The following is a 25,403-nucleotide window of genomic DNA, read 5'->3' as shown; positions in this document are numbered from 1 at the left end:
GACCTCACCTCAGCCACGGACAGGAACTGTGATGAAATGAGGTGAAATTAAGATGTTTAATGCCATTTTTGTGCACAGATTACAGCCACCATTCACCTCTAGACCAGGCTTATTTCCATCTGAGTTCCCGGACCTTGATTTGCTGGCCACAGCCAAGAGTGAGAGCAAAAATCTGAGTTATTTAACAGTTATCAGATGCTGGAGTGTTCTGAGGAATTCAGGGAAAGGAGTTAGCCCTGGCAAACCCCTCGGCCGTGGAGAAGGGGCGAGGTGACCTCTTGTGGCCTCTGTTTTATGTGGTTCCACAGAGGTCAAACCCATCCAGTGCTCCTTTTCCGTGGTGCTTCCAGCAGGGATGGAAGCAGCTGCTCCTGCCCGCGTGTGTGTGCACAAGGCCAGGGATTAGAAATCACCCTCCGCCCCAAAGCTGAGATTCATCACTTTCATTATCACAGAGTCTGGGTGCCATTGTGTGGCCTGAAAGCCGCCTGGATTTTTCCATTCAAAACAGATCTCAGCCTTGCACGAGGGGAATTTTTCTCTCCAGGGATTTTTCTCTCCCTCTCCCAATGAGTTGGATGCCTGTTTGTGCTGGATTGAGGCTCTTGCCCAGCCAGATATTGCAGTTCAGTGTTTTAGAAAGAGTTTTAAACACAGATTACAGGCATCGAGAACATCTGCAGCCTTTGTGTTTTACCATTATCATGGTTTATTTTTGTCCCTGGAGCTGTTATTTCCCCTCAGCTGTTATTTACACATCTTTCCAGGCTGAAAGTGATGGATGTGGGATTGCCTGGAACGCCTGTGCTGGCAGGATTTGGGTTGGAAGGGACCTTAAAAATCATCCAGTTCCCACCCCCTGCCACGGGCAGGGACCTTCCACTGTCCCAGGGTGCTCCTACCTGGCCTTGGACACTTCCAGGAATCCAGGGGAAGCCTCAGCTTCTCTGGGAAATCCATTCCAGGGCCTCACCACCCTCACAGCCAGGAATTCCTTCCCAATATCCCATCTGGCAGTGGGAAGCCATTCCCTGTGTCCTGTCCCTCCATGCCTTGTCCCCACTCCCTCTCCAGCTCTCCTGGAGCCCCTTTAGACCCTGGAAGGGGCTCTGAGCTCTCCCTGGATCCTTCTCTTCTCCAGGTGAACATTCCCAGCTCTCCCAGCCTGGCTCCAGCCCTTGGAGCATCTCCGTGGCTTCCTCTGGACTTGTTTCAGCAGCTCCACATCCTTTTTGTGCTGGAGGCCCCAGAGCTGGACATAGATATCCATCCCCAAGAAACCTTTTTTGTTTGTCCTTGGGAGCTACATTCCTACCCTAACCCCTGCATGTTTTGGCATTCCCATCTGCCTCGGGGGACAGCTGGCACCTAACTGATGCTCTGGGAATTGAAACTGAGGAAAAGCCAGCAGTGAGTGATCACTCTGAGATAACACAGTTATCTGAGGAAGGCAGGAAAAGCAAGGAGCCTCCACCTCTTGTGGCCCCTGCCTGATGTGGTTTCTTAGCTCAAATCAATATTATTATTGGGTTTGGGGTTTTTTTGTTTTTCTGGTTTTTTTTTTTTTTTTTAATCCACCGTGTTGCAGCACAGCTGGAGAGCTGAGGAGCATCCGAGGGGAATCACAGCTTTCCAGAGGGGGGTGATGTACGCACAACATCCCAGAACCCATCAGCACATCCCCAGCTCCCGTGAACACATCCCAGGTCTCCCTGAGCCCGTCCCGCTCCCTCCGGGCCCCCCCCGTGCCGGCGGCGGCGGAAGCGGCGGTGCCGGCCGGGGGAAGGGGCGGTGCTGCCCGGCCGGGATCGGTGCCGGGATCCCGACCAGCCATGGTCCGTGCCCCTGCCCGGTACCTGGTGTTCTTTCAGTACTTTGGCACCAGGTACAGGTACGTGCCCCGCTGGCCCCGAGCCACGTGCGGGAGCGGGGCAGCGCCCGGGGCGGCCCCGGAGAGCTGCGGAGGGGTGGGAGAGAGCGGCGGTGGGGAGAGCAGGGGTTGGGGATAGAGTTTGGGATGGCAGAGTTTGGGAGGGCAGAGTTTAGGGGGAGCGGAGTTTGGGAAGGAATGGATGAGAACAGAGTTTGGGGAGAGCAGAGTTTGGGATGGCAGAATTTGGAGAGACCAGAGTTTGGGAGGGCAGAGTTTGGGATGGCAGAGTTTAGGGAGAGCGGAGTTTGGGAAGGAATGGATGAGACCAGTGTTTGGGGAGAGCAGAGTTTGGGATGGCAGAATTTAGGGGGAGCAGAGTTTGGGGAAAAATGGATGAGAACAGTGAGGAGAGCAGAGTTTGGGATGGCAGAATTTAGGGAGAGCAGAGTTTGGGGAAAAATGGATGAGAACAGTGAGGAGAGCAGAGTTTGGGATGGCAGAATTTAGGGAGAGCAGAGTTTGGGAGGGCAGAGTTTGGGGAAAATGGATGAGAACAGTGTTTGAGGAGAGCAGAGTTTGGGATGGCAGAATTTAGGGGGAGCAGAGTTTGGGAAGGAATGGATGAGACCAGTGTTTGAGAGAGCAGAGTTTGGGATGGCAGAATCTGGAGAGAGCAGAGTTTGGGAGGGCAGAGTTTGGGGGAAAATGGATGAGACCAGTGTTTGGGGAGAGCAGAGTTTGGGATGGCAGAATTTAGGGGGAGCAGAGTTTGGGATGGCAGAATTTAGGGAGAGCAGAGTTTGGGAAGGAATGGATGAGACCAGTGTTTGGGGAGAGCAGAGTTTGGGATGGCAGAATTTAGGGAGAGCAGAGTTTGGGGAAAAATGGATGAGAACAGTGAGGAGAGCAGAGTTTGGGATGGCAGAATTTAGGGAGAGCAGAGTTTGGGGAAAAATGGATGAGAACAGTGAGGAGAGCAGAGTTTGGGATGGCAGAATTTAGGGAGAGCAGAGTTTGGGAGGGCAGAGTTTGGGGAAAATGGATGAGAACAGTGTTTGAGGAGAGCAGAGTTTGGGATGGCAGAATTTAGGGGGAGCAGAGTTTGGGAAGGAATGGATGAGACCAGTGTTTGAGAGAGCAGAGTTTGGGATGGCAGAATCTGGAGAGAGCAGAGTTTGGGAGGGCAGAGTTTGGGGGAAAATGGATGAGACCAGTGTTTGGGGAGAGCAGAGTTTGGGATGGCAGAATTTAGGGGGAGCAGAGTTTGGGATGGCAGAATTTAGGGAGAGCAGAGTTTGGGAAGGAATGGATGAGACCAGTGTTTGGGGAGAGCAGAGTTTGGGATGGCAGAATTTAGGGAGAGCAGAGTTTGGGGGAAAATGGATGAGAACAGTGAGGAGAGCAGAGTTTGGGATGGCAGAATTTAGGGAGAGCAGAGTTTGGGGAAAAATGGATGAGAACAGTGAGGAGAGCAGAGTTTGGGATGGCAGAATTTAGGGAGAGCAGAGTTTGGGAGGGCAGAGTTTGGGGAAAATGGATGAGAACAGTGTTTGAGGAGAGCAGAGTTTGGGATGGCAGAATTTAGGGGGAGCAGAGTTTGGGAAGGAATGGATGAGAACAGTGTTTGAGAGAGCAGAGTTTGGGATGGCAGAATCTGGAGAGAGCAGAGTTTGGGAGGGCAGAGTTTGGGGGAAAATGGATGAGACCAGTGTTTGGGGAGAGCAGAGTTTGGGATGGCAGAATTTAGGGAGAGCAGAGTTTGGGAGGGCAGAGTTTGGGGGAAAATGGATGAGAACAGTGTTTGAGGAGAGCAGAGTATGGGTAGGGCAGAGTTTGTGGAGGAAGGGATGAGAGTGGAGTTCGGGATGGCAGAATTTAGAGAGCAGAGTTTAGGGGGAGCAGGGTTTGGGGAGGAATGGATGAGAACAGTGTCCAGGTGAGGGATGGATCCCTTGCTGAGCAGGTGAGAGCAGGCAGGGAGCTGGACTCTGCTTTCTGCTGCCCACAGAAGTGTGAGGGCAAGAGATGCATAAAATCAGCAAGGATAAAAGACAGGAAAGGACAGAGGAGAAGGGAGATTTCCCTCAGGCTGGGGGCAGGAGGACAGAGCACTGTGTTTGCTGTGATGGAGGTGGTTTGTGGTGCCCCAGAGATGCAGGGGAAGCTATCTGTGGGCTGTGCTCCCTGAGGCTGGATTTCCCCAGGCCTCACAAACATCCCACGGGCAGATTTGTGCCTCTTCCCATTTCCAGGTGTGGGGGAGGACTCGTGCAGCCCCAGCTGATGGAACTGTGCCCATCTTGAGGATATCATAGCACAGCCCCAGCCTGTGCCAGACCCCCCAGTTCTTGCACTGGGTCACTGTGGGGTCTGACCTAAATTACTCTGAGTAGTTTGGGTTTAGCCCCAGGACATTTCTCAGCCCTTCAGCAGCTTGTGGGACTGCAGTGGCTTCTGTGGCAGAGCAGGAAGCTCATCACAAACTGTCCTTGTGGCCTTTTAGTCCATTTATGACATTCACAAGTCCTGGCCTGCAACTGGCAACCAGCTGCTGGCCCTCAAATAGTTTTATCTCAAACTAATTTAATTTGTCTGCCTTATTCTCCTGTCAGCCTCTGTCTCAAGGGCCAGTCCAGAGAGGAACATTTGAAGGATAATTTTTATTTCCAACCTCCCTTCTTGAAAATAACCACTGCATCAGCTTTCCTGCCCATTCCTCAGTGCTTGGTCCCTGCAGGTTCTGTGGGATGATCCAGGTTTTCCCATAGCAACAGTGCCCTAGCAAGTCCTGGATGTGTTGGTGGGCTCTGTGTCAAGTCCCTGAATGTTGACACACATCAGCAAATTGTGTTTGTTTTGCTCTGCAGTGGGGTTATGGAAACCAAGAGTGATCAGGCCCTGGTTGGAGTCCAGAATTATTTGGAGGTAGGTCCTTGCTAATCCAGTTGTTGTGAAAATGAAGCTTTTAGGGTCACATTATTCAGCTGCAGAAATTATAAGGGGTCAATATTACCTTGAGATGGACACCCAGTAAAACTGGCAGAGTGCTGAACACTGTAAAGTTCAAAACGAAATACTTTAAATGAGATCATCATACAGATTCTGACCCTAAAAAGATGTGAACCCTTCAATGAGACTTAATTGAGCCCAGAACTGACTCTGAGAGCCCTGCTCAGGTGCTGGCCCACCTGAGCTTTGTTAAGACTTGTGACTTTACCTCCCTTGTCCTTAAAACTGCTGCAGTTGTGCTTCATGTCCAATTCCTTTATGGATTTAACAGCTGGAGGCTGCCTGCTCCCAGGAGAGGATGTCCCTGACAGAGGTTTCCAGAACAAAGCACAGCAGGATGTCCATTGTTCCAGGCTGCTTCCATTTTTTTTGGAGTTCTAATACACTGGGGGGGAAAAAAGTTACGATTCTGTTATCCCTGCACTGCTCCCAGGGATTCCCTAGGACCTGGGGATGGCTGTGAGGACCCCAGTGCTGTTTGGACTGACAGTGAGTGTAAAAAAAACCCCTGTTACACCCAGGAGCAGAAAATGGGTCACTTGTGTAGGGTGAGTGCTCAGCACACCTGAGCATCGTAATCCAATTGGGAATTTAAATTGTTAATTAATTATAAGCTGCTGTGGAGCTGCTGCAGCTGGTGCAGGGCAGGAATCAAAAGGAAGCTGGATTATTTCTCTTGTCTTGGAAGTATTGTGGAGTTCAAAATGAAGCTTGTGCCTGTTTGGAAGATGAGAGGTTGTCAAAGAGCTGATTTCTGCAGGTCAGACCCCACCTGGGAGTTAACTTTGTCACTCAGTCCTCATTTGTGGTCATTCTGTCTGACCCCAGTCACCAATTGCAGCACTTTGGGACACTCTGCTCTGCATTAGCTGCAACCCTGGTGGTGTGAAGGACAGAGCAGCCTTGGTGTGTCCCACCCATGTGATATGGCCAGGACATCCCCACGTCCCACGAGGCTGAGAATTCCTGGTGCTCTTGCTCAGAAGGAAAGTGTAAGGAATTATGGCTCAAATCAGAGTTCTCAGGGTGTATTTATGTGGCTTCCTGCCTGAGACTGTTGTAGAGAAAGTGCCTAAATATTGTGCAGACCCTGAAAGAAGAGCCCAAAAGGATTTTTTATCCCATTTATCTCATCCTCTGAGCCATGCAGGGCCTCAGGCTCTGGACTTGGGGTGAGCCCAGCAGTTGTTCTGCATTATCCCAGTGATGTCTGAGCAGGCAGATGGGGTGGGTGGGTGATGAGAGGAGAGAAGAAGAAGAGAAAAAGACAAACATGAGCTTATTTGGTGTTGTCTTTTCACAGCATCAGCAGTTTGCAGGCCAGCTCGGTGCTTTCATGTGGTGGTATTGATGCTGGGCACTGCTGTGTCTATTGGAACCACATGGGAAGCCTTAAAGCAGCTTTAATAGAAAACTTCTGGGGCCTGCAGGAATTTCTCTTCCTTCCTCCTTTTCTCTGCAGCCTTGAACTTCACTGCTTTCCCCAAAGCTAGGAAGGCAACTGAAGGGAAGGGCAAAATTAAAGCTGTAATGAGATCCTCATTGTGTTCTGAGGATGTTCAGCCATTTGTTTGCAGTTCCAATAACCTGGGAGGTGCAGATTCTGTGTTTCAGCAGCTGCCTCGTGGAAATGGGAATGGGCTGGTTGGTTTGTGAGTGTTTGTGCTGGGGGAAAGTCGCTGGGCTGGGGCTGAACAGATCTGTTTGTAACCCTGGGTCACTGTCAAGCTTTTGAAGTCCTTGGTGCTGCTCTGTGACAGAGCTCTGGGACTGTCCAGAGGAAATGGAGCCTTGTTTTAGTTCAGAGATACTTGTAGGAGCTTTCTGTGTCTCTTTGAGGGGGTTGAGCTTTGCTGGCAACACTTTATTTCTTGGGGACAAGTCTTGGAGCACTTGGAAGCCCAAACTGGGCTTGTTGGGCCCAAAGCAAATTCCAGGCCTGTTTCCCCACATGGGGAGGTTGGAGCCCTGGGATTTGGCTCCCTCCAATGTTATTCATGGAAACTTTTAACATCCAGGACTTCAGGCTCTGTCTCAGTTCTTACAAATGTCTCTGCTGTAAAGGAAGATCTCACCTTTTGATGAGGGAAGTGACTGTTGCTTGTGGTAAAAATCACCTGCTGGGATCTACAGAGTTCCCTTCCTTCTCAGGCCTGCCTGGAACCATCTCCCATTTCCCATTTTGCTGGGGAATGCTGCCCAAACTCATCTTCCCCTCACAAAACCCTGTTTTGGCCAGCAGCCTTGTGCTAAGGGCAGATATTGTTCCTCATGAAAGGAAGAGGGAGTAGGAGAGGAGAGAAAGGAGAAACAGCAGCTCCTTACTATGCAAGGCAGCTCTGGTACAACCTCCTTCCCCCCATCCTTAAAAAAAAAAAGAGCAAGGAATTCAAACGGATAAAGAGAACTGTCATCTTCAGCCTCTGTTTTGATAATAATTTCAGTGACGTCAGAGATCACTTTGGAAACCTTCTCTTCTAACAAAATCCACATTCTCAGTGTATCCTTCCTGGCTTTCGCTTCAATTTTATCTATCCAACTGAAAATGAGCTGGGTTTTTAATTAGTTTCAGCTGACATAGCACCCAGTGAGTCAGGGAAGCTGTGATGACTTGCAACCAGGAGCTTGCATGTTATTAATTATTAGAACACTGTAATTAATAAATTGTGCAGCTCCCTGGCAGGGAAATGCACTCACTCCCTGTATCTGAGGCCATTCCAAAGGATGAAACCATGACCAATCCAGCTGCTGGGGAAGAGAAATTAACTTTTCCAAAACATTCCCAATGCCTGTAGAGGTCAAAATCTTGAGGATTTTTTTTTTTTTTTTTAATTTAGACTTCAAGAGGAGAAATGGATGAACTTTTGCTCCCCTGCCATGGGTAGTGTTCATCAGCAGGCCTGTTCTTCCTCCTGCCCCTCTAGCATGAGAGGAAAACTGAGCTGTGAGCAATAATATCCATCTGGAATGTGGATCCATATCATCCTGGCAGCCAGCAGTGGAAATTCCAGCATAATTCAAACTATGGAAGCGCTCAGTGAACAAAACCTGTTAGGGGACAGAGCAGCTCAATGCAATTAATGCTTTCCCCTGCATCCCTGGCGTGTCTGAGGGATAAACTCGCACCCTGAGATGTTGCTGGCTGTTCCAGGAACGTGGCTGTGTGGAAAGATTTGGGATAAATGCAAGTGTGGCTCAGTGAGAGGCCTCCAGCAGGTGCCAAAGCTGAGATTTCAGTGTTTCTAGCACCTGCTAAAGAGAAAAATATTTACATGTCCTGTGGCTTAGAGGAGGGAGCAGAGAGCTGTGAGCTCTGAGCACACACAGCTCCTTTATCCCTTTATCTTCTTCATTTCTTTTTAGCTGGCTAAAGTGCTCAACTCCTGCTTCAGTTCCCCCCTGGGAACCCACAGATGATCCCAAACAGGATGGGGATCTGGATTAACAGCACTGAAGCCTTTGGAGTTCCTCAGATGAAAGCCCTGCCTGTTTTAGGGGCTTGTTTTTACTGCAAGGGCAGGAAAAACTGGTCCCTATCCAAGCAATTCCTGCATGTAAATAAATCATGCACCTTTTTTGAAATTCAGGGTGGGGGATATTAAGAGATTAAAGTGCACAGGAACCAGAGGAGGAGACCTTCAGCTGCTCAAAGGACTTTGGATGCACAGATAGAAGACATTTGCATAGGTGAAGGGGTCATTTCTTAGCTGCCTGCAAAGAGAAGTTCAGCAGTTCAGAAATTCTCTTTCAGGAGATTCTATCCCCTCCTGATGAAATGAAATTAAAAATTAAACTCGAAGCTGGAGGCAGAAGTTGGTAGAACATTTTCAGAGTATTTTTGTGTATCAGTGCATTTCCACAAAGCTTTCAGGTTCACAGACTGGGATTTGGTGTTGATGGTGGTCACATTCCTCCTTTGGATGCTCAGAAAGGTGGGAAAAAGCTGCTGGAGAAGGGCAGCTGGGAAAATCCCATTTGTGGAAGGTGTCACCCAATCCTGCACCTTTGTGGATTTGCTGGCTGAGCTGAGCAGGGGAAATAACCAGATTTACTTGGGATTCTGCTCCTCTTTTCCTCTCCAGTCTGGTTTCCAGTGGAGAAATCCAGTGTCCTGATTATTCAGCTTGGTTCCTGATTATCCAGATGGAGATGGGATGCACTGTGGGATCCAAAGCAGCGCTGCATCCAGGCCTGTGGCCAAAAAAATGAGGATGTTTTCCATGTTATCTCCTGTTCTCTTTCTTTACTCTTGTTTCCAGTGGCTGGTTTTTGTCTGGTGAGGAAGGAGGGGGAGAAGAGGGTGGAGAGAGGGAGGGAGGAGCCTGCGAAACCCGAACATCTTTGGAGCAACTTTGCTCTTAAAAATCAACTTCTGCTCTCAGACAAATTGCTGAGGCACAGGCCAAGGTCTGCTGCAGGAAACTGTTTCGTTTCTGTCTGCTCCTCTCTTCATTTATCACTGCTTGAGGGTGATAAATAAAGATTTCTCCCTGTTAATTGTGACCACATGTGAGCTCCAAATGGAAGGATTAGGAAGGGGAAAAGCAGTTCAGTTCTGTTTCCCAGGCCTCCCCCTGCAGCTTGGTTACATTTTTCTCTGCCTCCCTGTGCATTTTCATGGAACATTTCTGAGAGCTCAGAATCCTGACTGCTCCAACAGGAGTCTGGAAGGTATTTGTGAGTCAGCAATTTGAACTTTATTGGCTCTTGTAGCCAATTAAAATCCAATGAAAACCACTGGGTTCGGTGCTCAGGAGTGGGGATGGGAAGGAGAAGGAAATTTGGAGTCATTCTTCTGGGTTTCTGCCTTCTTTTGTGGTTTTTCACTCTTTCAGATGTTTCACTTATTCCCTGGAGTAATTTTCACTGGATTTTCTGTCTGAGAGCCTGGGATTTGGGTTGAAATGGGTGATTCTCTGTCTTCTTCCCCCCTCACCCAACGACACAAAGCAGAGGGTAAAGAGATTAATATTTTTAACTTTATTTTGTGCTCTTAAGGAAGCTCACATGATACAAAGCAGAGGATAGAGAGATGAGTAGTTTTGACTTTATTTTGTACACCCAAGAAAGCTCTTGTGGCATTTTGGATGTTGTGTGTGAGGTGATTTCAGAGTAAAAGCTGAGAAACCACTGATTTTCGGAGAAATCCCCCAAACAGGCTCCTCTCCATCACTTCTTTTCAGCCCACAGCAACTCCAAACTCCTCTGGGAGCCACAAAGAGGTGTGGTCAGCCAGGAGGAGGATGTTTTTCCTGAAGTTTTGCTGAATTCCCCCTTCTTTTGGGTTCCAGAAGGCGGCACAGAACCTGAGGCCCAGCGTTCCCATCAAGTTCCACATCTCCAGCCGGACGGACTCCGGCGTCCACGCGCTGGCCAACGCTGCCCACCTGGACATCCAGAGGGCTCCAGGGAAGGCAGCTTTCAGTGAGAAGCAACTAGTCCAGGGGCTGAACTATCACCTCAAGCCTGAGCCCATCTGGTGAGTCGGTAGAGAGGCAAAAATCCTTTATTTTGGCTTTTTTGGGGGAAGGAGGAGATGCAACAATGAGCTCCCACCTTCACCCGTGGGTTGTATTTTTTTTCCCTGTTTTCTGTTGGGAGATCACTCCCTTGAACTTGTGTGTTTCTGCTGCTGGCCTGGTGCTTTAAAATCAACTTAGTGCCACTGCTGTTGCTATGGGATCAGCTGCTGGCACCCCTAAAAAAGAGGAGTTGTGGCAGTTCAGTGTCACCATGCAAGGGTTGGATCCCCTGGGCTGCCACGAGTGTGACAGCTCTCAGTTATTGCTCCTTGGGGAATTGATTCTGCATCAGAGCCAGGAAATGATCGTGAAAGCAGCAGTTTCTGCCAGGAGTGTGCCTCGGTCACAGAAATAATCACCACACCTTGTGAAGCTTTCAAAAGATGGGTGGAATTTCACCTTCTTTGCTTTTCTTCCCGAGGTCTCTGTCGGGTGTAACTTTGTGTGTCCTTCCCCATAGGTGCATTTTTATGGTTCAAGTGTAGATTGGGTGAAAAACTTGGGATTTTTGGGTTAAAAGCCAAATCTGGGCTGTTGTGAGAAGAGCAGCATGACTGGGAAGTCCACTCCCTGCTTTATTTCCTAATCTCTCCTTTGTAAAACAAGGCCTGGCACAAACGCTGACAGAGCAAGGCCTGGGGTTTGGAGCCTGCCATCGGCCTTGCATCTCCTCTTGGCTTTCCCAGGGAGGATTCCAGTTCTCCAGAGCTTGGGGAACCCCAAATCCAGCTCTAAACGTGCAGGGGCTCCAATAGTTTGGAGTCTGAGGGAGGGAGGGGTGGATGAAGGTGTTGCTCTTTCCCAGGAATGAGGAATTCCCTGCCTGCAGGTGCTGTGGTGCTGTGTCCCTGGCACAGCTTGCTCCAGACCTGTAAGAATCAGGGATGGGCTGCAAGGATCAGCTGCTGGCCCATTCCTGGGTGATGCAAGGAGCAGGATCAGGAGAAGGGACTCTGCTGTGTCATGTCCAGAGGGCACAGTGGCTCCAGGGCACAAATTCCTGGTGGCCAGGAGCGTGGTGAGGCACTGCTGGCCTGGCATTTGCTGCTCTGGGAGGGATGTTGTGACTGGGATCCCACTCAGGGAATTGTTTGGTGCCTGCAGCTCTCCTGGCCTCGGGATGGGGTTTCCCAGTGTTTTCCTGCAGCGTTTCTGGAGCTGTGTGTCAGTGGTGCTTTGCATTTATTTAAATGCAGTTTTATCCCTGGGATCTGCAGTGCAGCAGCAGCTGCAACAGATGCATTCCCTCACCTCCAGGCAAGCACCAGGGGAGCCAGCAGAGGCTGAGGGGGAAGAGGAAGTGAAATTCCTGGAATGTGAGCTCAGGAAGGCGCTGGGAGAGCCTCATATCTGCAGGCACAAAGTTCCTGTTCGTTATCTTGTTTTATCTGACCTCTTTCCCTGATGTTTGCAGTTCCTTTGGCAGTCCCCTGATGGTTCTGAGGACATCATGAGGCCACCGTGGCTTTTCCCTTTGATCCTGGCAATCTCGTGGCTGTCCATGTTAGCTCGGGTGTTGCTGGAGGACCCTCCTGGGCTGTTTTGGGTGGGTGAGCTCAGTTTAAGGGCAGGGAGAGGTGGCTCTTACACTGCTGGAGCTTGATCTAGAGCGTGGCTGCTGTAGGAAATGCAGCAATGCCAGCCCCCAGAGAGCCATCAGGGAATTCTCTCTGCCCCTTCGCCACCTTCTTTGCAAAAATTTGCAGAGTTGGTCAAGTCTTAAAGCAAAGTGGGTGCCTGAAAGAAAAGCAAGCTCTGATTTCCCTGCTTTTCCAACACAGTCCACAGGCAGGCCCTACATCCCAAACCTGAGGTGGGATATGAGCATGATAGCAGAGGATTGATGCTTTGGCACTTCCAAATCCAGTTCCTCTTCAAGCAGCAGCTCAGTTCCTCTGCAGTGAGAGGCCACAGAGCAAATCTCCCTCTCTCAAGCTGTGAGTTCCTGTCCCTTGACAGCTTTCACCTTCCCTGACATGGGTGGAAAGACTCCAAAGCAGCTGCAGTGGGGTGGGGCTGGAGGCAATTTTTTCCACAATTAAAAAAAAAATCTTGAAATAGAATTTGTGCAGGGATTTTTGGTTGTTCATTTTGCTCAGACTGAAAACCAGGTCAGGGCCTGGAAGTCCAAACCCCTTTCAGGGTGTTGTAGCAGTCCCAGGGGATATGGAGTTGGGTCAGAGTTCTGATTTCCTTCCTTGAAACAGTTTGGGAGCTGATTTTGCAGGCAGAAGGTGCCACTGCTGTGAGCAGTTTGTTCTGTGTCACCAACCTGAATCTCAGGCCATCTTCCCTGAATTTAGGCCTGGAATGAAGTTGTGTTGTCAAGTTTTAATGGAATAAGTTGTCATGGAGAGCTAAAAGTGCTGATGGGTGGGGAGGCAGGTCCATAATCACAGCCAGGTTTGTGATACCTGCACTGACCTGTCCAAGAACAACCAGATTTGCTGCTGGAGGGAGCTCTGAGCCAGGGAGCATCTCCAGAATGAGCCAGGAGTGGGATCTCAGGTGGGGAAAAGTTCTGTTTCACTCTGAGGTCTGGCAGGTACCTTTGAGGAGGTGATACCTTCTGATAGGATGCAGCCCTGCTCAGTTAGTCTGAGTTTATCAGTCCAGCTTTTCCTTCTCCCCAAGGCTGAACCTTCCCAAAATTGCCTCATCTGCTTCTCATTAGGCAGCGGTGACAGGTCTGAGCCTGCACGTCCTCATCCCTCATCCCTCCCTCTGGAAAAATCCCTGTGCCAGGAGCAGGAATTCTCTGCTCATGCTGAAGAGAAAACTCAGAACTTTGATGTGGTTGCAAGCAGGGGCTGAAGGAGAGAGGGATCTTTGTGGGAACACATTGTTGTGGATGGAGTTTGGAAGGGAAACAGGATTCCAGGCTGGCTGAGTGTGCCATGAGCCACAAATCCCTCTCTGTGGCCTGATGGTCTCTCCTACCACTGCTCTGTCTCTTAAAATTGCAAAGCACATCTGAAAGGATCCTGTCCCCCAAGAATCAGGGAGTATTTGAGAGCTGGAGTCATTTTAGGAGGACTTTGCTGTCCTTGAAGGAGGACTGGCAGTGTAGGAGTCTCACACCTCCTGTTTCTGGTTTTGTAACCACACAATAAAAGTTGTCTGAGTGACAAGGAGAGCTGGGATTCCTCCCACCTCCTGCAAGCTGGGTTTTTGATTCTGTTTTCAGTGGAGAGGGCAGGATGATCTTTGTCTCATAAAATCCATTTCTAGTTAAATGTCTTGGAGTTTTTTTCCCTTTGACCTCTGAAATTCAGGCTCTGTTGGAAAGGTAAAAAATGCCACAGGTCTTTATTTCCCATCATTCACCCGTTTTTTAAAAATGGGATCTCAGCAAGGCCTGAAATGCAGCTGCTGGAATAAATTCTGGACAAACATTCCTGGCTAAAAGGAACAATTGCAACAGGAATTATGTGAGCAGAAATAGGCTCCTCTGAAAGACTCTTCCTAAAAGGATGGTTATTTAATAAAAACCACCCAAGTGTTAACAGAAGAAGCTCGAGACAGATCGTGTGCTTGTGGAGGCATGCAGACAGAGGGAAATAAATGTAATAATTTTATTATTGTGTTTAGAGGAGGCTGGAGGTCCTGGCTTCAAACCCCACTGCAGGCCTGGAGGATGGAGTTTGCATTTCTCCTGATGGTTTACAGCAGCAGAGCCATTCCTGGGCTTGTTATTGCAAATCTCTGTGGCTCAGCTTTAATTTCTCCCTCTGTGGTCTGAGCCAGGGGAGGGCTGTGAGCCAGAGGCCCTTGAGCTGGCAAAAATCCCCAGAGCACCAACCTTTTTTAAAGTAAATAAAGACATTTGTGGTCCCAAATCTATCCTGTTTTTTTGGCTGCCCTGGCTCCCTTCTCCTCACTGAATTCCAAAGGCAGGAAGGCAAAACAGCAGGAGAAAAACTCCCTTCTAAGGAGAGGTCTCCTCTGAAGCAGCACCTGCAGGGGTTGTGGCTCAGTGCAGGGACTCCCTGCTGGATTTTTCCTGCAGGATGGGGAACACCAGAACTTTGGGATGAGGGAGAGTCACATCCAGTGCGTGACAACACTTTGGGAGAGGTGCAGGAACTCGGGGAAGCTCCGTTTCCTTCCTTGACAGGGAGAATTTTGTCTGACAGCCTCTGTGCCCTCCTTGCCGGCTCCCAGGCTGTGTGTGGTGGCAATTTTTGGGCTGGAGAAACAGGAAACTTCCTCCCTGTTAGCTGTAGAAGAAAACAGAGAAGTTCAGCTGCTTGGGAAACTCCTCCTTGCCTTGCCTGGGGTCAGTGGGAGATGGGTATGTGCAGGGAAGAGCTTTTGGGACTGTCCCCGTGGAATGAGAGAGTTCCCACGGAGCGTTCTGCTGGATTCACTCACACCCCACCTTGCTGATGCTGGGATTCACATGGATTTTCCTGGCTGCACAAAGTCCTGGAGGTCCTGAGGGGAGGTGGGAGGGAAGTGGCCACCTTTGAACCATCTCCATGTGCTGCAGGAGCTGCCTTTGGGGGTGAACAGAGGGGGGCTGTTCTTGGGGGGGTCCTTCCCTCTCAGTTTGGGATCTGCAAAAGCAGAGGGGGAAGTGTCCCAAGGTGCTGGGTCACCCTCAGGAGAGATGTTTCCTCAGGCACTGTGGTGACAGGACACAGGGAATGGCTTCCCAGTGACAGAGAGTGGCTTTAGATGGGATACTGGGAAGGAATTCTTCCCTGGGAGAGTGGGGAGGCCCTGGAATGGATTTCCCAGGGAGGCTGTGGCTGCCCCATCCCTGAAAGTGTCCAAGGTCGGGTTGGAGCACCCTGGGACAGTGGAAGGTGTCCCTGCCCATGGCAGGGGTGGCACTGGATGATCTTTAATTGTCCTTTCACCCAAAAATTCCACAGTTCTGTGATACTCCATCAATCCTAAGCGTGGTTTCACATTCCAGTTCCCATCTGTGTGGCGACAACGGAAAAGTTTTTGGATGCGAGTGTGGCACCTGTGTCCCTCTCACCCTGTCCCCTCTGTCCCACAGCATCCTCAGTGCCCAGAGAGTGCCCAGCACCTTCCACGCCCGTTTCTGTGCCCTCTCCAGGACCTACATCTACCGCCTGCTGCTGGGCTGTGCCCACCATTCCCAAATCCCCGTGTTCGAGCGGGATCTGTGCTGGGCTCCTGCAGGAGGGTGAGTCAGGCTCCCTGGGGAGAGACCTCAGCAACTCTCTGGAAGGAAAATCAGGGAATTGGGGCTGGGGGGGGGGGGAGAAAAGGGGGATCAGGGGGGATTTTGTGGCTCTGCACAACTTCCTGACAGGAGGGGACAGCCCCAGGTGGGGCTCTGGGACAGGGAACAGGGCCAGGATGAGAGGGAACGGCCTCAGTTGCTCCAGGAGAGGTTTAAGTTGGAGATGAGGAGGAATTTCTCCATGGAAAGGGTTGTTAAACATGGGAATTGCTGCCCTGGAGGTGCTGGAGTTGCCATCCCTGGAGGTGTCCCAGGAACACTCAGAGCTCTGGGCTGGGGGCAGGGTGAGGATCAGGCACAGCTTGAGCTCTGATCCTGGAGGGATTTTCCAACCTCAGTGATCCTGGGATTCCATGGCAGGCTTGGCTTTTGTGGGGGACGGGGAGGGGATAATTCCCACTTGTAAGACCTCGTTCCCCGTTCATGTTGACAAGATTTCAAGGAGGAAATTCCTGGAGTTCCATTCCCTCAGAGCTGCCACTTCCAGCTCTTTCCCACTGTTTCACCTGTGCTGAGCACACCTGGCTCTGCTGAAATCTCCAGGGGGGAGCCCAGCAGGGATTTTTGCCTCCCTGCCCATGGGAGGGATGAGCATTTTCCTTAAGTTTCCTTAGTTTGCCCATCCTGCTGTGCTGCAGGGATGAAATCAGAGTTTCAGGTGTGACTCCACACCTAAAATAGGGGGGAAAAAGCAGGCTCAGAGTTCTTTTATCATTCATTTCCCCCAAAATCTCCTCTGCAATGCCCTGAGGGATTTGTGTGTTTGAAAAATGAGAGCCAATGGCTGTGACAACCCTACAAAAACAAACCAGGGTATCTGAATATTCACTTATTTTCTTGGAGTAACCACCCAGACACAACAGATCAGGCTTTTTTTCTGCAAGGGAAGCAAAACAAACCCAGTGCTATTAAAAAAAAAAATCAGATTTTAGGGCTTGATAAACAGAAGGTGAGGGGGAAATAAAAAAGCAAACAAACCCCAGAAATTAATTTGTTATTGTCCTTTTAGTTTATGTTGTAGTGAGATAAAGATAAATTCAAGGAACTTGAGGTTTTGTAGGCATTATAAAAAGTTGTGGTCAGTCCATCACCACTATTGGGATAACAATTGTGGGGCATGGAAAAAATCATTTCAGCTGTCTGAGGAGAGGAGTGAAGATGACAAGGCCTGACTTTAAACTGCTGACTTTCTTCTCTGTGGGCTGTGGAAGGGAAAAATAAATATGAACTGGCAGAATGTGAATAAACATGAAATGTGCACAACGTGCCTTAATCTCAGGCTTTAGAAAGCAGCATTTAATTGAGTCCAGACACTGCAAAATTCACATTAAACTCCTGTAGGTGTCTGGATTTCCAGTTAGGAACCATCAGTGTGGATTCTGGAATTCAGGGTATTTTTTTTCCTGAGCAATTCAGGTTGTTTTTCCTGGAAAAAAATGGAATGATGCTGGAAAATCTCATCTTGGTTTTTTAGTTTTGTTTGGGTTTCCTTGTGTGTGTTGGGTTTCTGGTTTTTTTTTAATTTTTTTGGGGTTGGTTTTTTTGAGGGGTTGGGGTGGATTTTTTGGGGGTTTTTCTGTTGTTGCTGTTTGGTTGGTTTTGGGGTTTTTTTTGAGTTTTTGTTGGTTGGTTGGTTTGGTTTTTTGGTTTTGGTTTTGGTTTTTTGTGTGTTTTTTGGGGGTTTTTTGGTGTTTTTTTTTTGTTTTCTTCAGAAACATTTTGATTTCTGGTCAAACCTAAAAAACCTAAGCCAGGGCTCAGGTGTACCTGCTGAGGCTTCTCTTAGGAGGAGAAATTTGCAAAAATACACTAAAAAAAGGCAAATCCATCAGTAAATCTGCCTAAATTCCTTTGCTGAAGTGTACTTTGAGCAGAGCTAAATATTTCAAATGAAGAAATCCGCAGGACATCAGAAATTCTGAGTTTTACCTTGGCCCTTCCTTCTGCATCTGCACCAGTTTCATCTCTCACTCATCCCATTCCTGCTCCTTCCTGATTCCACCTTTTTGCCTGCTGCAAATCCAAAGCTTGGGGAACCACCACAAGGTTTGATATTTTGATTTTTATTCTTACCTGGCAGCATCTTTTTGAGTTTATCAGCTGCAGACACTGCAGAGCATTTTGGTTCTCGTGCTGCAGCCAGGATTTGGGGCAGAGTGACTGGAGCAGGGCTTTTCTGGGAAGCACAGCAGGATAAAAGTTTGGGAAGGGCCTTGGGTCTTGAATTCCTGCAGCCATCAGGTCATTTTGGCCTCTGTGCTTGTGGTTTGGGCCAGTCCAAGCTGGAAAATGCATTGCAATGTGGAATTTGTGGGCTGGGGTTTAAGCCTGGCTTAATTCATTGGGCTTTGAGCCTGGCTTAATTATTGGGGTTTGAGCCCTTCCCAACCTCCTGGTCCCACCCTGCTGTGTTTGATTCCAGCCCCCTGGACATCTCTGCAATGAGGGAGGCAGCAAAATTCCTGCTGGGAACCCACGACTTCAGCACCTTCCGCTCGCTCAACTCCGAGACCCCTTTCCAGTGCCCTGTCAGGACCCTGCTCCAGCTGGAAATCCAACCTGCTCCTGGATTCCTGTCCCACCACAACGAGCACAGGTGAGAGCCCAACACTCAGCTTTGGCCTGCAAAGCTGCTTCCTGAGGATTTTTGGGTTTTGGGCAATGATTTCCTGCTCGCCCCGCGCTGAGGGTTCCGCTGTGGGACGGCTCGGACAGGACCTTTCTCCCGCTCTCCTCACCACTATCCTGAGGGAAAAAGATGAGCAGGAATGGGGGCAGGGAAGCTGTTCCAGCTGTTTGGACATGGAAAAGCCAGATGTGACAAGCTTGAGTGTGGAATTTGGCAGGGAGCAGTTCCTGTGAGGTGTTTTTGCAGCGTTTACACTCATTTTGGTGGCTAAAAACCACCTCTGCCAAGGGATTGGGGTTTGGTTTTTTTTCCTCCTCTGCCTAAAAGTTGGGAATAGAGGGAAAAACACCCAGCCAAGGCCTGGGTCAGTGCTGCAGGTCCCACCCAGTTCACACCAGTAACTCCCACTGCCTTCCCAGGGGATGTTGGTGAAGGGAAATCCAATATTCCTCAGTCGTTACATAAACAAAAGAGAGTTGAGGATCAGGTTCTTTCAGGGCCAGGTCTTGCAAGTATTGAAATTAAGTGGCTGAATTAAGCAGAAACTGGAGTTTTTTTCCCAGAAAGATCATGGATATTTATCACCTGAACATGATTTTTGCTTTCCTGCTGCCTTCTCTCTCTCTGTTGTGTCTCAGCTTGAAAGCAAACCTGTCTCAAACTGCATTTTTGTGCTTTTTAATTGGGGAAAAAACCCTTTTTTCGGGCAATTTTCCCAAGGATCCTCTATTAAATTTGGACATTTGTGAGATGGAACAGCAAGAGCCATGCTCCAAAACCTCAAACCTCAAAAGTGGTTTGCAAACACCGCTCCTTTCCCCAGTTTTGCCTTTTTTCAGCTCAAAACTGGACAGGATTTGGAAAAACACCGAGATCTGAGTGCCCTGAGTTCTCCTGGTCTTTCAGTTCCTCCCAGCTCCTTCCATCTTTTCCAATTCCTGCTTTTCCTGCTCGTGTTGGTGCCAAAGCACAGCAGTGATTTAGGTCATTTTAGTAATCCCAGGTGAGAATGGGCAGGTGGAAACGTTTCCCTGTTTCTTGGAGCTAAAAACCACCATTCCCATGGGAAAAGGGTGACACAGGGGGCAGGGAAATTCCTCATCCTCAGGATTTTTTTTTGTCCTTCAGAAAGTGGCAGAGCCCTGAGCTCCCCTGGAAATCACCTTGTGGAGATGCCCTGGGAGCCCCTTTGGACCTTCAAATCCAGCCCAGTTGGCTCCTCTGAGATTTAAAACACATTTTAATTCCTCAGTTTTAATGGAAAATAGGGGAAATTGCCATTCTTTGCATAACTTGCTGCACAAACCCATCCCACACGAGGCCAGGAACAGCTCAGAGAGAGAAAGCAACCCTAAAAAAAAAATGGGAATAAACCCACCAAGCTCCTTCCTGCTGGGATATTTTTGGTTTTGGTGACACATGAAGCCAAACCTGTGGTTTATAATGAGTCATTTTTATAATATATTGATAGAAGTTCACTTAATGAATGTTTGGGCTGAAGGGGGTGGCATTTAACTCTCTTAGAATACTTTAGTAATAACCACAATCCTGAGTTTTCTGATTTAAAGAGAAAAAAATTGTGGGGTTTGGGGCTTTGTGTCAGATTTGAATGTTGTGAGGGCTCTTTTGTTCCTTTGTTTATTCAGGGTTTGGGGTTTTTTTAATTCCAGTGTCCTGGTTCCTTTTAATCTGTACAAATTTCCCATTTGCAGTGATGGGGCTCAGGGTTTATTTGCCCATTTTGCAAATAAAACCAGCAAAAATCCCTCAAATACTTCGATTTTTATCAAATACTTTGATTTTTTTCACTGCAGGAAGAGAATGAACTGTTCCTAAAGGGTTGGGGACAGTGGGAAAAGCTCATAAATAGAATTTTAAACTTTTTTTTTCTTTTCAGCCTAATCTAAGGAGGTTTATTTTCTGTCCCAGAGGAGGAATCACAGAAGGACAAACCACACTTTTGTCACATAAAGCAGCTTTTCTTCCCAGCTCTTCCCTTCCTTTCTGAATTGACCACTGTGAAATGTGAAAACCATTCCTCCCATCCACCCCAGTTGCTGAGCAACGCTGGAAGTGGAGTGGAGTGTCCCAAAAATGCTTTGGAATGCTCAGGATGTGCCCACTCTGTCACCTGGCTTGGGGCAGGACATCTTTTATTCCCTGCAAGGTGCTGGGTTCTGCTGCCAGCTGGGAAAAAAACACAGCTGGGATTTTTTTAATCCACGAGATTGACAGGAAAAATGAAATTTCCCACTTGAAAGAAAGGGGTTTGTTCTCCTTGAAAGCCTCCAGAATATTTTTCCTAAGGATTTTGACTATTTTTGTGGAGCTTAGTAGATTTTAAGGCAACAGGAGCAGGAAAATCTGGGATAAAGGAGGTGGGGAGAGGGGGAATTTGGCCCTTTTTGGGGGGAAAAAAAAAAAAAAAAAAGTCTTTTTATCCAAACACAGCTCTGAGTTGAGCCTTGGCTGTGGTGTGTGGGGCATTTGATGGGATGGAAGTGATGGAAACTCCTCATTGCCTGGCACAAAGTGGGGTCTGGGGGCAGGAGCTGCCAACATTGACACCAGGGATGTCCAAAATCAGGGATTTATCTGTAAATCTGGCAAAAACCAGCTCCCTACACTGATTTTTCAGTGTCTCTCTCATTCTTCCCTTTATTAAAGTGAATTCTAAGTATGATGGAATTTTGGGGTGCAGGCACTGCTCATTCCTGGGCTGTTTGGACCTCTCTGATGTGTGATCCCTGGATTTGTTTGGGGTTTTTTATATCTTTAATGTGAATATCAGATTTTCTTTCACGTGTAGGAAGGAATTGTGTCCCAGAAAAGGAGCTCTCAGGTGTCCCAGGTGCTGGTTCAGCTTAATTGGGGCAGTGCAGGTTAATTACTCACATTCACCTGTGACTTGTGGGTAAAAGAACCACTTGAAATTTGATTTAAATGCCTTTTTTTTTGGGCTTTTTTTTTAGGGGACTGGAGTTCTGGGAGGTGAAGTTCAAGAGCAGAGCCTTCCTTTACCGACAGGTACTGCCTGGAGCTGCTGCAAGACCCAAATTTTGGTGCTGCCACTCTAAAGTTTGATTATTTTAGCAATGTTCCAGCTATGTGACACCCACAGGGACCTGGTATTAGCAGGATGAGGATCTGGGCTCTTCATTTGATCCATTAAAACCAAAATCTCCTAGATTCGTGTCTAAAACCCTCACAAAATCGTGTGGGAGGATGAAAGAAGTTTTGTTTTCCACAATCTCTGTGCCTTGCAGTGGTAAAACTTCTTTTTAGTGTTCTTGCTCTGCTCAGTGGCTCTGGGCCCAGGAAAAGCTGCCTGGAATTTCACTTCCTGGCTTTTTTTGGGAAGGGCTGATGGAGCTGTGCTGCACAAACTGCAGGAATTCTCCCCTCTGCCACAAAACTCTCCCCTGGATTCTCTTGGGAATAATTCCTGTGGGGCTTTGCTGTGCCCTCAGCTCTTCCCAAACTGAGGAATCATTCCCAGCTCTCCTGGCCTTGGAGCAGGGAAAGGGGTTTGGGGTTTTTTTGGAGGAGAAGGAGGTGTTTTGTGGGAACAGCAAGCAGCTATTTTTTAGTTCTGTTTTAATTCTGTTTTGATGTTTTGACAACCCAAATTTGTGGGTTTTTATCCCGTGCCAAGCAAGGCTCTGGCAGGGGAGCAAGGGGAGGATAGCAAATCTGAGGAGGGATGGATGGGCAGGGATTTGGTGACAAGAAAATATTGCTGGGAACCATTTAGAGCATGAAAAGGGAAAAATTAGAAGGGAAGTGTTAATTAGTGACACTGCAGAGGGAGCAGGTACCCCCAATCCTCACCTCAGGTGCCTCACAAGGGACACTGGGGTAGGAATGGGATTTGAGCACCTCAACCTCATCCATCCCAAAGGGGAGACCACACAGGGGAACCCCTGATCTCACCTCAGCCTGGGGGTTTTTATTGGACAAAAAGGTGAAACCACCCCAAAAGCTGAGCGTGGGTATTTTTTGCTGAAGTGAGGAGGCACCAAGCCTGTGGATATTTGGGATGAGTGCCATGAATCTGCTTTTTCCTGGCTAATTCCCAGTGTGGAGGCATTGAAGCTGAAGTCGTGGCATGCAATGACCTCTAGTGAGGGTGGATAAAATAACAGAGGAGGAGGATTTGAGCTGCTGTGGGCACTCCAGATCCCAGAATTTTATAACACCTTGGCTTGTTGGATCTTTTTAAAGTGATTAACAGAGGCAGGTTGCTCAGTGGGCTTTGGTTTATTCTTTTTTAAATGTTAAAGGGTCACAAACTCAGCCCAGGGATTCATTCCAGCACTGCAGTGAGGATTTTGGAGAGTCTGGAAAGGTCATGAATGGAATGAATGTTTGTTTAGTCCAGATGAGGGATGGATGTGGTCACCACACAGGGAGAGCTGGGGGTGGAGAATTGGAGGGGGAGAATTGAAAATTAATTGGAGGGGGGAGAATTGGAGGGGAGGAATTGGGGATGGAGAATTGAAAATGAATTGGGGATGGAGAATTGAAAATGAATTGGGGATGGGGAATTGGAGGGGGGGAATTGAAAATGAATTGGGGGGGGACAATTGGAGGGGGGGGAATTGAGGATGGAGAATTGGAGATGGAGAATTGAAAATGAATTGGGGATGGGGAATTGGAGGGGGGAATTGGGGATGGAGAATTGGAGAGGGAGAATTGAAAATGAATTGGGGATGGGGAGTTGGAGGGGGGAATTGGGGATGGAGAATTGGAGAGGGAGAATTGAAAATGAATTGGGGATGGGGAATTGGAGGGGGGAATTGGGGATGGAGAATTGGAGAGGGAGAATTAGAAATGGAGAATTGAAAATGAATTTGGGATGGAGAATTGGAGATGGAGAATTGAAAATGAGTTGGGGATGGAGAATTGGAGGGGGAGAATTGAAAATGAATTGGGGATGGGGAATTGGGGATGGGGAATTGGAGGGGGAGAAAATTAGAGACAAAGACCCACATTTGGGGTGCAGGTGGCACTGGCAGTCCCAAGTGCTGGCCCTCAGGCAGCAGCTCCTGAGGATGCAGGAGGGGTTTTTTTTTAGGCAGGAGGATGCTGAGCAGTGAGAGGTGTTTGTGCAGGAGGTGGGCACTGAGTGTGAGAGCTCTGCCCACCCAGCAGGCCTGGAATTGCTGCGTGTGGAGGGCGGGAGGGGAAGCTGGGACAGCAGAGAGGTGTGGAATTGTGAAATCCCAGATTGCTGGTGGGCTGCCCTTCTTGGGGGATATTTTTTTCCCCTCTTTTTTGGCTTTCTGAGAGAAAAGACAAACAAAGCCGAGCTCCCACACAGTCCCCAGCTGAAATCAGCACTGCTGCTGTGTGAGGAGCCTGCAGGGAGCACAGGAGCTGCCTCAGTGCTGCTGTTCCTGAAACAAAACCCACCCTGAGCTCAGCTCCTTCCCACAGGTGAGACAGAACTTGCTCCAAGGCAGTTCATTGCAGCTGGAGGTGATTTACAGACTTTGTGAGTGTCTTCAGCTGTAGAGAGGGAATAATTAAAGGAATTGGGGTCATTTTGCTCTTTATTTTCCCTTTCCACCAGCTCTGGTCAGTAGAAGATGCCACTGCACGTTGCAAGCAGGCTGAGAATGTCACCCCAGCCCTGCAGTCCCTGCTGGAAAGGGAAAACCAGCTTTTCTTGCAGATTTTGGGGTGTCTGGGGGTGGCTAAGGGGCTAAAATGCTCCCTGGATGAGGTGTTGGATGCCAAAGGCACACCAGGAGCAGCCAGGACTGTGATGGGCGAGTCCAGCCTGTGACTGGGGCACTTCAGACCTAAAGCAAGGGTCAAGGCTGATTCTTTGCTGATTCAAACCAGCATTTCCTCCTCAATATTCCAAGGGCAGCTCCCAGACTGTGTCCTGTGGTTTCCCCAGGTCCGGAGGATGGTCGGGGCTCTGGTTGCAGTGGGCCAGGGGAAGTTGTCCCCTCAGGACATCCAGGAGCTGCTGGAGGTGAAGGATGCCCGGGCTTTCCCCCCTCACGCCATGGCCCCACCCTCGGGGCTCTTCCTGAAATCCGTGGAGTACAGCCAGGCAGGTGGGTGAAAGCAGGGAATGGCTTTTCTGGGAATCAGATCCGAGGGAGCAGCGATGCCCCCGAGCTGTGCTGGCACCCACAGAGAGCTGGGAGGGACCTTAAAAATCATCCAGTAAAGATCACAGCAAAGGGGAGGGATTGGAGAGGTGTTGGCAGCAGCTGATGTGGAAAACCAGGGAATTCTCCCCTCTCACTTGCAGGTTAATGAGAGGGAATTTTCTTGTTAATGACTTGGAATGATGTTTCAAATTCTTGTCCTGTCCCAGGGCATGCCTAGAACCCAAATCTCCTGTGGGATCTGCAGCTCCAGTTCTGTTCCCTCACTTCTCCCATGGAATTTAGGAGGCTGCAGGGCAGAGCAGAGCATTCTTTTGTTTACATTAATGTAAAAATTCTCTTCATTTAACAGCAGCAACCAGTCCTGGCCAGGTTGGACAGGACTTAGAGCAACCTGGGATAGTGGAAGTGTCCCTGCCCATGGCAGGGCTGGAAGGAGATGGGATTTAAGGTCCTTCCTAACCCAGACCTTTCCATGATGAACCATTTGAGTTTTTTAGCCTAAAAAAGCGGGGTAGATTTGCAGAAATAGCAAATGGAAGTTGGACATCCCTGACAGGGACAGCAGGAGTTCAAACTGCAAGGATTGAGCTGTCTGTGGTTCATCCAGAGCCCAGGAAATGGGGATACAAAGCACTTTTCACCACCCTCAGAGCTTCCCCAGGCTCAGCAGGCATCCAGGTGGGATGGAGGAAGCCAGAAGGGAAAGGGAAGGAACAAAGAGCAGTGCAGGGAGCTGGAATTCAGCTCTGAGCTCGGCCCACAAAGGCAGCTGCTGGTTTTGTCCCTCTCCTCGCCAGAGGGAAGTGAAGCAGACCTCAAGTGCTTTTGGGTGATTTCAGAGCCATCTCTTCCCCTAAATCAATGTTTTCTTTTTCCTCTCCCCTCAGATCTGGCCACTCCGAGTGCCCCAGCAGAAGAGGAGCTCTGTGGGCTGAGCTGAAAGGACTCTTGTGGCTGTGGGGTGGAGGTTGGCCAAGTGTTCTCAATAAAAACCATTGACTGTGGCTGCAGGAGCTGC

General features: G+C 48.9%; 1 protein-coding gene across 4 annotated transcripts; it reads left to right on the top strand.

Annotated features, from left to right (window-relative positions):
* The first annotated feature begins 1,792 nt into the window (after window positions 1–1,792).
* Window positions 1,793–25,389, top strand: PUSL1 (pseudouridine synthase like 1). Of its 4 annotated transcripts, XM_069035214.1 has the most exons (9): window positions 1,793–1,891; window positions 4,741–4,798; window positions 10,174–10,361; window positions 15,416–15,565; window positions 17,584–17,671; window positions 18,048–18,221; window positions 21,227–21,281; window positions 24,163–24,325; window positions 25,273–25,389. In XM_069035214.1, the coding sequence occupies exons 1-9, from the start codon at window positions 1,833–1,835 to the stop codon at window positions 25,382–25,384; spliced, it is 1,047 nt and encodes a 348-aa protein (XP_068891315.1). In that variant the 5' UTR covers window positions 1,793–1,832; the 3' UTR covers window positions 25,385–25,389. The 4 variants fall into 4 exon arrangements, with proteins under 4 accessions (XP_068891315.1, XP_068891317.1, XP_068891318.1 ...); XM_069035216.1 differs by lacking the exon at window positions 17,584–17,671; XM_069035215.1 differs by lacking the exons at window positions 1,793–1,891; window positions 4,741–4,798 and adding an exon at window positions 5,724–5,874.
* The last annotated feature ends 14 nt before the right edge of the window (window positions 25,390–25,403 follow it).

Source organism: Aphelocoma coerulescens, chromosome 21, assembly GCF_041296385.1.
Source record: "Aphelocoma coerulescens isolate FSJ_1873_10779 chromosome 21, UR_Acoe_1.0, whole genome shotgun sequence".
NCBI lineage: Eukaryota > Metazoa > Chordata > Aves > Passeriformes > Corvidae > Aphelocoma > Aphelocoma coerulescens.
This window is presented reverse-complemented; position numbering and strand designations above follow the sequence as displayed.

What these genes read in the sequence shown, in the direction of transcription:
- PUSL1 (XM_069035214.1), top strand. Translation starts at nt 1,833, where the DNA reads ATGGTCCGTGCCCCTGCCCGGTACCTGGTGTTCTTTCAGTACTTTGGC. An exon ending in TACTTTGGCACCAGGTACAG is followed by an intron (nt 1,892 to 4,740) that starts GTACGTGCCCCG and finishes TTTGCTCTGCAG; the next exon opens with TGGGGTTATGGAAACCAAGA. An exon ending in TCCCACCACAACGAGCACAG is followed by an intron (nt 18,222 to 21,226) that starts GTGAGAGCCCAA and finishes CTTTTTTTTTAG; the next exon opens with GGGACTGGAGTTCTGGGAGG.